We start from the raw sequence: 12,054 nt of genomic DNA on the forward strand, positions 1-12,054 counted from the left end.
AAGAATTATTCATTGTTGCACCAATGCAAGACCAATGAGAGTTTCACAGGTGTCACTAAACACTAATCTCCACTTCCTTTTCCTGTGGGCACCCTCCCTTCTGCCCTCCCCCTCAATTGCATCAGTAAAATGGTCATTTGCCTAACAAAGAATTACTTAATGTAACTTACTTAATTTCTTCACAGCAGTGTTAGACTTAATTCCATTTTGTTAAAATTCCTTTGAGAGTCTCAGTTAAGGCACTATACACATACAAATAACTATTATGGTGGGAAGATTTGATGGCTTGGGAATTAAAAGGAGAGCTAATTTCAGCTCAAAATTTAGAAGAGTCAAAACCCTAAAAATTTTTGCTAGTGCGCAAGCTCATGTAAATGAGGGAAACTATTTTAATTTTCTAAATTTTGTCAATGATTTTGGGATGGTTTCTTTGGAGGCATTTACTTCAAATTGGTAAACCTTTCTGCATGTGACCAGAGCTCCATCTGGGCACATGTTTTACAAATCTAAAACTGAATGAAATGCAAAAAGAAATGAAGTAAATTAACTTCCACAGTTAAGTAGTAATAGTTAAGTTGATTGTGAAAAAATTAGCAAGAAATACTAAATCAATATAAATAAAGTGTAATCTAAATCTAGTCATGAGAGCTGGATGATTCAGGAGATTCTTGGAATATGGATCTTCTTCATCTCTAACTCACTGGTTAGAATTTAGCCCATAGTAGTAGTACTTTTTTATTATCCAGATGACATGTATATACAAAATAAAAGACATGAAAATCCATTTGTGTAATTAACTTTATTTTGAGGAGGAAGAGGTTTATATGTAACTGTAATTTTTCTATCCATACCAGAAACTTCAAAAGGACTGGAAACTAGAACTTCCTTAACCATCATTGCAATACCAACATGAGTTTGTATGAACAGCAAATTATATAACTAATTGCTATGTTCAATAAATATTTTTCTCCTGCACTGATTAAGGGGAAACACTACTTTGAATTCAATTTAAAAAAATCAGTTAGATTTTTATGGTTTTAACTTGTGTAGCAGTCTAGAAACTTTTCATCTATAAAACATACACTGAAGATAAAGGTTGTAAGAATCTGTTTTTCCAAAGAAGTTAAACCAAATATGAAAATTTGCTATAGCTCTAATATTTTCTACACTCAAAGCAATTTAACCAAAAAAACCCGTTGGGTTCATGACTATCTAGTGAAATTTGCCATTACAGAAAAGGTTCAGAGATGTTGCTTATTTTTCAAAATCAACAACCAAGCATTAACAGAAAGATTAACAAGTTTTTTTTGGAAACACAGGTTTATATTAAAGTAGCTGAGTGTGTATATTACACACAACATGCAAGCTTTAAAAAACATCAATGCTCTCTTCTCCTCATTAGATTAGCCAGGAGTACAATTGTTTTAAAAACAAAAACAGAATGACTTACAAAATGTAATAACACTTTGGGATTTCTATTTAGTTTTGCTTAAGATGTTTAACTACACAAAACTACAACAATTACAATTTTAAGAGTATTACAATAAAAGGGGGTGGAAAACAGCAATACTTCAACTGAAAATATGCATCTTCTAAATGAACCAAAGATCTTATAAGACGGATTTGAGGGGGAGACCAAAGGGAAGCTAAGGGCAGAACTTTATTTAAAAATCATGTCCACAACTGGAATTCTTCCGTTCTTCAGTAGCGTCCTGAAAAAAGATGACACTATTACTATAAAAATCATGTATATTTAAACATTCGAGCTTGCAGTAGCAGAACTTACACCAAGGCGAATTTTCTGTTGCCACATTCAAGATTTCTCATTTATCACAAATCTATTTTCCATTAAAACTAACAATCAAGTCCAGATGCACTAGCATGGTTTAATATGAACTATTTATATATACTTACTTGGGCTATAGGAGCGGGATCTTGACCGTGATCGATATCGGCTATAATAAGGTGAAGGTGATCGTCTCCTTTAAAGAGAATATAAAGTTTTTGCTTTGTTATGAAAGTGTCTTTATACAATCACTTCTATGTGATACAGTTATTCCCTTGATGGTGGATGATTGGACTGTATGGTTGATTTAAATCTGATTTGGCAGAGACTCAATGAAATATTTAAGGCGCTCCTAGCTTCTCTATTCTAAGTATTGTGTATTTAAAAACTTGCGAGTTTATTTAGAATGTTTATTATCCTATATGGTGCTCCAAAGTGTGCCCAGCACTTCTGCAGAGATGTAGAAACAAGTCCTTTCCCCCAAATAATTTAGTTTAGTTTAACTAGACAACTTTGACAAAGGAGAAAGACTTTTAAATGGATCTGACCTCATGCTTAACCATCCTTTTAGTGGCTTTATTTTCAATATGACATTTTCCATTTCATTTTAATATTTTCCTATTTTAGTTTTATTTGCACCCCTGCCTATTTACATACATTCTTATTAGCTTGGGTTCAGAAATCTCCCCCTTCCCCCCTCCCCCCCGATTCTGAAACCTTACCTTTCTATTACATTAGCCTTTCCTCCAGTTCCCTACTGACATTATTTCCCTTTCTTCTCCTCCCCTTATTCTCCTAGAAAGGAGTATGTGGACAGCTGAATATGTTATTTAGTTGACATAACTGCATTAGTAAGGCTACAAGGCTTGCTTTTGCTGATCTTTCTCCTAGTGGTCACTTGAAATTTAAGGACACCAGATATGTATGAGAGTTGCAAGTTTCCCCACAGCAACATATTAAAAAAATAAAATAAAATAATCAATTAATCAAACTGGTTACCTGTACCGGTAGTCATATTCTTCATATCTGTCATATCCTCTATCATATCCCCTATCATAGTAGGAATCACGACGACGACCTGCTCCTCCACCACCACCACCGCCGCCACCTCCACTGCTATTTAAAAAATAGGAATAAAATAGAAGCATAAAAGTCTGCCTTCGTTCTTCTTAATTTTAAGTTCTCTAAAATTATCTTCAGTGTCCTCAAGTGACAACTACTAACTGTACACTTTGTGTCTCAGACTCAGTAGATTCCACATTTAAAGAAAATCACTAAGTGCATTGATTAACCAGAGTGGGGTGGGGTTTAGACATTAAAGAGCCCTGGAACAATTTGTTTCCCCCATCTTGTTTATTTGTAATATATTCTTCACTCAGTAAGCTCTTGGGCTTTAAAAGACGTTCACCTTAAGTAAAAATACCATACTAAAACAGGGTTTAATAGTGTACCTCAAGATCAACTGCAACAAACCCACCCCCAGTGCATGCAAATACATTAGCGATAAAGAACAGCTTTAAAAAGGCAGACGACAAACCCTCACAACAAATATGCTGCTGGTAGCGTCTTAAAACACTTAGTTTAACTTGATCTGAGGTTCGTTTACGCAGAATGAAGAGTAAATTCCTTACTGGGTTGGCCTGCCCATGTAGATGCCCGGGGTGGGCGTGTGCGCTCTCTTGGTGATGGAGTAATCCACGCGGATCCTCCTGCCGTCCAGTTCCATGCCATTTGCATGTTCCATCGCCTGCAGGGGAGACAGGGGCCCGGCCATTAGCTCGCGAGCTGCTACACCAGTTAATGAATAGGCGATAAAATGAGCGCTTCGCTTTTCAGTACGCGGCACAAGCCCTGAATAAACGTGATCTACTCAGGCTGGCTACTAGCGCCCCGCTGTGGCGAGCGGCGCGTCTCGCCCGCCGACATGCCGGTCGCAGGCGGAGTGTTGCAGCGCTGCCTGCACTGGGGCGCTGGAGCTACGTGACGCGCGATCCCTGTGCTAGCCATTAACATACTGACGCTTTCCCCACACCACTTCGACATTTAGCCAACCAAAAAGTTAACAGGCAGCAAAGCAGCTTTCCCTGTAAACGGCATCCTTCCGAGCCCCGCGGAGGGGACGGGCTCATTCAGAAGCCGCGCACACAGTGGCTTCCTGCGGGATGCATATGGCCGCATTACTGCTAGTCGGCTGCCATTTCATGCTCTCTCTGCCTCCTGCCATCTCCCTTACAAGGACCTACTCCAGCAGAGCTTAATAAAATGGCGGGTTCAGCCTACATGGATACCTAATTACAACTTTCCTCTCTACTCGCACTCTGTGCAGCCCGCTAAACGGATACGCATCAGGGACCGTGCTGGAAGGCTGCGCCCCCAGACAGGGCTGGGACCCGCGCACGCACTCATTCAGTGGCCCCCTGATACCCTCGGTTTTGAATCAATACAATGGCCCCCTAGCCCTATTCCAAATCATTCAAACTGGAATTCAACGGAGCATCACACACTTTAAAGAGTTACGTGAATATAATTTAAGACTTCAGTCAAAGAGATCAGAGTTAACCACTAATATATTTATTAGGTTACAATTAAGTGTTATTTGCAATAAGCAGCAATTTCTGGCCCCTTCCATCCATCTAAGGGCATTCTCAGCTAACAGGTCTTTGACCCATCAGTTCATACTAACGATTAGTTTACCTGATGTAGATTCTACTTTCCTTCTCTTATATGAGCTAAATAGAGTTTTATTAAAATTAGCACACCAAATTGTCTTCCCATTTTATGGATTTTAAGTTAAATATCACACATCACACTTAAGGCTGTCTTGTAAATGATACACAAAGCATTCTCTTTTACAGACAGAAAGTAACTAAAATTGTAACCATTAAAACAAAATTAGATTCAGATATGATTCCTTTTCAAGTCCCTTTTTTGGCCAACAATAATTTTATAATTTAATGTTAAATCAATGCAATAGGAATCTAAAAGACAACACCACATGGTCACTGTTTATATCCCTACCAAACTGGAAACAACAATTCTCCACTAACCTATTTAATCCCACTTAGTTTGCTCTTTTATAATGCTGTTTAAATCTAGACAATATCGCCACCTAGTGATATCAATTCAAGCTCAAAAATAGCTAGATTTAGTACAGGGAATAGCAGAGCAAAACCATGAGAGGATAATGAGCAAGATCTCAATCTTTCAGCATTACACTTAAACATATAAATACAAGGTTTTGAAGTGTTTGCATACCCATAATCTTTTAAACTACTCCTATAATACCATAAAATAAAAATGTTGTTCAGCAAAGATGCACTCAGATATAAAAAAGCAACTGGCTACAGAATACCCTAGAACTCAACAGGATTCTCAACTGATGTCATTTTGACCATAGGCATCTCAGAAACTTAATAAAGTGAAATAAGGTATAAAAGGTGGGGTTATTTTATATTCAGGTGGAAGATATTTTAAAATCTCAGGAAATATGAGCCAGCAATTTTGGTAAAGTCTTACAAAGCAAATACAGCTGAAGTGACAGCCAGTTCAACAAATACAGACTTGATTGAGGTTTGTGTTTAACTGAAGAGCTAACTCTACAGGAAAAGGAACTTCTATTTCAAATGGCCCCATCCCTTTCAGGGAGAAGTCAACCTCGAAGATGATCCATTTTGAGAGCTGCTATATATGAACAACATACCTAACTGGCAAATAAGGTTTGAGTGTGTTAACTGGAACATCTTAGAACTACCATTAAGATATGTACCTATGGATCTCAAGTCAGTGTAATTCTAGTGTCTTATTGTGACCCAAAATATTAATAACTGTTTCCCCAAAGAACATTAAGTACATTACACGTTAATATAAAGATTCAACAGTTTAATTTGTAATTCCACAGCTCTTCAGAAAACCTGACTGGCCTGCTTAGTGTCCCAAATAAATGTTTATCAAAAACACAAAGACACTCTTCGCCCCCAAACCTACCCGCTTCCCCCCATAAAACACAAAAATAAAAAAGCTGAACAACTGTCAGCATCATGGTCAGGATATTTAAAGTAACTTTAAAGTGATTTCCTTTTTTACCTATGTGTATTACAGTCCTTATAGACATCTATTTACCCAATAGGCAAGAACAATGGGGCCTAGATTTTTTTTAAAAAGGTAATTAAAGTCAAATAATTTTCATAACCTGATCCCACCTTCATCCACTAGCAACTCTTCTTAATGATGCTGTGTACTATTTTTTAACAACACAAAGCAACTAACAGAGAAATCCATGCAATGATCGTTCATAGAGTGCTTAAACGGTCCACAGGTGAAAGTGTCTTAAATTTGCAGACATTATTGCCAGGGACAAACATTAGGAATGCTAATAACTTTTGATAGTTTGCATTTCTGTATCTCAAACACATCCATTTGTACAGCTATTCTGTATTTGTATGCAAAGCATATTTTTATTGATTACTGTAAAGTGTATAATAAAAAATGTTTAAAATGTTTACTTGCCTAGGGAAAGTTTCCCACAGTTAATCAAATTCTTTAAAACATTTGTAAACTAGATTTTCAAATAGGATTGCATATCCATACAGCACAGTCTCAGAAATTCACTTTTTCGTCAAAAGGGTGAAAAACAGTATTGATTTGAATGTCTGGAAAATCTATAATAGATGCCCAAATTTAAGAGGAAAATTATTAAAGTTTAATTTTGGTTTTAAACATCACTGTTTACTACCCTTTCCAAGCCATAATGCTTTCCCCTATTGATTCTGTCCTTCTCTATTTGAACTCTGATTTTCTCCCCAATATCTGAACATTTCTAGAAGACCTGAAATCACCATGGCTTTTATAAGATGATGTAACAAACAGACAGCTCTTCTACAGAAACAAGTTTTAGTAGTTTACTTGGGTAGATTCCATGGGAAACACTAAGTCACTGTCTTCACAGAGGGAGAAAGAATGGAAGTATATGAACATTGGTAACCGCATGTGAATTCTTCAATTCTACATTACTATATTAAACCTGGATCAGCTTAGTACTGTTTATATCCTTACAGCTGTTCAGTGGCTTATTAACTTTAAGTTGGTAGTCTGTGTAGATCTTAGTGGACTGGTATACCACCTTTACCCTAGGTGACAATGGCCAAGGATTCAATAGGCAGAGACTCAACTACTCTTTCATCCCCCTAGAACAGAGGTTTCCAAACAGTGGTATGCATACCCCTGGGGATACATGGGAGAAATTGTGCAATGGTGGATTTTATTTATTTTATTTATTGCATTTTCATAATAAATGAGTCAAAGATTTAACACAGTGGGAATTTGTTATATAAAATACAGTAGTTGATTTACTCCATATGTACCAAAGAGAACAGTGAAATATGGACAGATGGCTTAAAGACAGGTAGTGTTTAAAACACAAAAATTACCAATGATGAAAAGGCTAGAGGTATGCAGACAGCTGGTAGATCCGGAAGGGGGTACGTAATAACAAGAGTTTGGGAACTTCTGCCTTAGAAAAAACAACCCAGGGGAGGATTGAGGAACATCGGAGGGCTTACGCCATCTCTGTGTGTTGCACTTATTCAGCAGACAGCTCTACAAAGTGAAATCCTTTGTTAATATATTTCATGAGGCGTAAAGTCACTAAAAATAATTGTGCCAATTACATGATTGGTTTTAAGTAAGAGATACAACCCAAACTGCAAACAGATCAAACATTAGAGGCCTTTATTTGACAGTGTCTCATTAACTGCTATGTACAGCTTCAAGAATTTGTGAAACCAATGAAGCAGGCCAAGCATAGTTAGTAATTTACTACTACAATTGTAAAGGCAATACCCTTACACACTGTAAAAATGTTTTAAATAAAAAACTTCCAGCTGTAACTTCTAAATAGTAGTTAATGACTTTTGGGACACATTCAAATATTTCTACATATATTTATTTTCAGTATTTCTTAAAGAATTGTGATTACTTACATGGAAAGGATTTCTACTAAGTCATTGGCTTTTGTTGCCTATTTCTTACCTGACGTCCTCCTTAAGTCAATCACTTCCACAAAAAACAATTGTGATGCAATGAACAATATTAAAACATGTGATAGGACCAGACAGTCACAATGAATGAATTAAACTAAAGCTTTTGTGAAACCAATATTGTTTAATATCTCATTCAGATCAAAATAAAAAATGCAAGCAAATTAAGCATATAAAAATAGCTTTTTTATTTACTGTAATCTGTGAAGTCTAACATTCAGGACTCTATTTCCTTGTAAAGAGTCCGCATCAGTTTCCTGCTCTGGTGTAAGTATTTCTAATGTTAGAAATTGCAAGCAAGCCTGCATTTTACATATTTAAACATCCTGCTAAGAATTTGGGATCCTGTTTTTCAAAAAGCTTTAAAGAATTTAAGGGTAGATAAATACAGGATATAAAACAAAATTATTTCTAATCAGAATGCTATTCTAATGTTTCTCTGAGTGTGTCAGCAATGTCAGGACACTTTACAATCAGCAAACTTTTTAAATCGTAATCCCATAGGTCTCAATCTCTGCTGGTTCATTTTGTTCTCAAGAGTGCCTTCTGTATGATTTGTGGGTTTTTTTTTAATGTAAACCATTTCTTTAAGCATTCACTGAATAATTTGTATGAGAATTTTTGAAGTCTGTAATAATAAACTATGTAAATTTATTTCTAAACACACCGATAGGCCAGCACTGTAGAGAGTAATTAGTATTGATAATTAGTAACATAGTTAACAGTGGTCTTAAGTAATGTAAATATTTGGTCAGAATATTTTTGGTCTTTTTGGATTTAAGTCCATGTTTCAGTGCTTGGGAAAGGTGATGAATTGACCACCCTTAAGTTCTCTATCTGCAGAACGGAAACAAAGTATATCTAGCAACAATGTCAAGTTCATGTTTTATTAATGTGTTATGCTGACCCAGGGAAATTAATTTATAAAGGTCTAAAAAGCAGTGCACAGTCTCTATGCCTACACAATCCTTGGTGCCTTTACCTAGACTGCCAACAGTGTAAATTACCACCACTTCTAAAAGTAGTTTTATAAGATTCACACAACTGGACATTCCATAGAACTGGCATCCATAAAATTGAAAAATCCATATAATTACCAATGCCCTGAATTATCCAGTCTCTCACGCTTCGAAGTTTCCTGACACATTACTAAACAAATACGCAATGTTACAGATATTCTACTTGGGGTTTTATTGAGAAGGCATTCCACTTCCCCACATGTGCAGCATTGTTACTCAAAGGTGTTTTAGCTATGAGTGTAGTAGTAGTAGTTTTTCCCCGCTGCTATACATATTATTAGTCAACACAAACAACATTGAGGATGCATTTTTTTAAATAGAAAAGTGAACTCCAAAACGCAAACAGGTGGATAGGCGAGAATGGGCTAGAATTCCATCAAGGTGTTTCAGTGACAATGCGGTAAACAAGTGGAGGTAGAATGATTTTTCGTTCGAATTTTATGATGGAATGCCAATCGTGTGAATTATCTCCAAAGGGAGAAGATTACAAATGTGATAATCCCTTGTAATAAAATGCCATTCCTTAAACATCTCAATCTTTGAGACTGAGTAACTCAAGGAAGATCAACACAAGTGACCACATACTGCAACAGACAAGACACAAAACCAAATACCCAACTTTTAAGTTTCTTAAGAAAATATAACGAGTGATAAAATGTCTCCTTTCCTCTATTAAAAAAAAAAATAAAATCAGACAGAACCTCAAAGATTGTGCCCTCAGAAACAATCCCTGTTTTACAATTGGCCTACTCAAATAAACATCCTGAAAAGGACAAAAAATACTCTAGCAGGTAGAATAGTCTGGGTACCTCTGCTTTGAAAATAGCAACTAAAGACCAAACTGGACCCTTAAAGATTCTAAGCAACATTGTTTTGAAAAAGCATGCCAGAAGGACCACATGTAAACTCTGCATATATTTGGAAGAAAAACAGGTCTTAGGTTGGCAAATGAAACAACCCTGCCTTATATAATAGCATGATAGTGCAGGACTGCTAAAAGCTTATAACAGCAAGAAATGCACTCAACACAGCCTTTGTAGTAACAGCAACACCTATTCAATTGGTGTTAGATACAAGAAGCTGGGTGGATTAAGGCTGTTCAACAGCTGATCTTTTGGAAACACTAGAATATAACTGTGAAGTCATTTATTGCATCTGTTGAAAACAAAGATGGGTTTGTTAGTTGACCCCATGGTGTCTTGTAAGCTCAGCAAGTAGATCTTTACAGTACTCTACGTGGGAGCTCTTTGGGAAGAAATTACTCACTTTGTGAAGTAACTGTGGGTCTTTGATATGTCTCCCCCTTCAGGTGCACATTCACCCCTCAAAGCCCTTGATCAGAGGCAGTTAGTACTGTCCATTCAGCCCATGCCTCCTCACCCAATACCAAGGCTACTGAGGGGCACGCAGGTGAGTTGCCCTTTCTTCTCCACTCAGAACAGGAATAGTCTGAAGCAGAGGGGAAGAAGGGTGGGTAGTGGAGCACCCCTAGGGACACACTTCTCAAAGAACTCAGGAATGCTGGAACAGGAGAGGCAAGGGGGCCATGGCCCCATCACTTTTAAAAGTGCGACGGCATACCAGCCACAAGGGCAAACGACCGGGGGGGGAGGCGGGGGGACGGGACAGGGCCATGGTGGAGAGGCCATAGGGGAAGGGGGCCACAGTTCGGGCGCTAGTGGTCTCCACACTTTTAGGGTGCTTCTGCCGCTCCTGAAATAACCAGTTACTGCACAAAGTAACCAACCTCTTCTTCTTTGAGAAGTGTCCCTATGAGTGCTTCACTTCAGGTAACTTCTGAGCAGTACCTTCAATGGAGGAGGGAGCTTCAGGAGAGAGTCCGGAATTGAAGACAGTACTGCAGAACCAAGCATGGACAGCATGGAGCTAGGCGTAATATTTTGAAAACGTATGTATTGAAGCCCATGTAGTAGCCCTACAGTATTTCAGATACTAGTACACTCAATCAGTAATGTTGCAGATGTTGCCTGCGATCTGGTTGAATGTGCTATTACCCTGGGTGGGGTGGGGTGGGGATGAACACCCACAGCATCATAACAAGTGATAATACATCTAGATATCCATCTTGATAGCCTGAGTAGAGATTGAGAACTGTGTGGATCTATCGGCAAAGAAAATGAAGAGCCTAGGTGTCTTCCTAAATTGCTTGATCCCATCTAAGTAGAAGACCAATGCTCTTCTGACATCCAGAGTATATAAACAAAAACCCTGTAGAGAAATATGTAGCTTTGGAAAAAACACCCATAGATGAATGGCTTGAATAAGGTGGAACTCTGATAGAAACTTAGATAAGAATTTAAGGTGTGGATGTAAAGAGAACTTCCCTTAAAGACCACCGTAAATGGAGGATAGAGAAAGGGAATCTGTCATCCAGGATCCAATCTCCCTGACCTTATGGCTGACGTGATGGCTACTAAAAAGGCTGTCTTCATAGACCAAAGCAACAGAGCAGGTTGCCACTGGTTCGAATGGAGGTCTCATAAGGTACCAGACTGAGGTCTCAGGTTGGGGCAGGGTTTCTTATCTGGAGACAGACATTCCTCAAACCTTTAATAAGCCTAGACCACACTGCTTGAGCAAATATGGAAAATCGTTCTAGTGGAGGATGGAAGGCTGATATTGTCTTAGTATATCTGAACTCCCGTGGTACCGGATAGAGGATCAGTACCAACATGGTAGCGGAGGCCATGGTCGCCAAAGTTGATGGTACCGCCAATGGTAGGCATACCGAAATAAAAATCAATGATGTGTGGTGCTGTTACTTGCTGGTGCTGAATGCATGGGTACTGACAGATGGGCTGAACTTGATGGTGCCAGTTCTGAGTGTCTGTGCTTGATATGCTTGGTAGTAGAAGGTACCAAGTCCCGATTGGACCCCTCTCTCTCTCTCTCCTTGGTGCTCCAGGACTTTACAGCCCCTCTGGTACTGGATGAGGAGTCCTTTGATTCAGTGGTATTGAGTCAAGAGGTAGCTCCTTTAGAGGCCATAGATCTCACCAGGGTCCTGGACTTGTTTTGGAGCTGGGTCCTTAAGGTGAAAGCCAATGTTCTTTTTAGAAGCATTTCCTGAAGCCTCCAACGTTTTTCCTTCCTTAGGAGAAGCCTGTGCTGAGGTAAGAGAGGTGCTGGATCTCTTGACAGTTGTAGAGTGAGTGAGTGTCACACTGTCTCCTGACCTGACTCAGCAACTGTC

The 12,054-nt window shown here is 38.3% G+C and overlaps 1 protein-coding gene across 2 annotated transcripts in view; it reads right to left on the minus strand.

The window, feature by feature from the left end:
* Window positions 1-780: 780 nt before the first annotated feature.
* TRA2A (transformer 2 alpha homolog) overlaps window positions 781-12,054 on the minus strand; it is a 45,986-nt gene continuing 34,712 nt past the window's right edge. For both annotated transcript variants that reach the window (XM_039522021.1, XM_039522022.1), the window contains 4 exons: window positions 3,418-3,533; window positions 2,786-2,902; window positions 1,915-1,982; window positions 781-1,712 (listed from right to left, as the gene is read on the minus strand). In XM_039522021.1, the coding sequence (XP_039377955.1) occupies window positions 1,702-1,712; window positions 1,915-1,982; window positions 2,786-2,902; window positions 3,418-3,533 (312 nt within the window). In that variant the 3' untranslated portion in view covers window positions 781-1,701. The remainder of the gene's footprint in view (window positions 1,713-1,914; window positions 1,983-2,785; window positions 2,903-3,417; window positions 3,534-12,054) is intronic.

This window comes from Mauremys reevesii, linkage group 2 (genome assembly GCF_016161935.1).
Source record: "Mauremys reevesii isolate NIE-2019 linkage group 2, ASM1616193v1, whole genome shotgun sequence".
In the NCBI taxonomy this organism is placed as follows: Eukaryota; Metazoa; Chordata; order Testudines; family Geoemydidae; genus Mauremys; species Mauremys reevesii.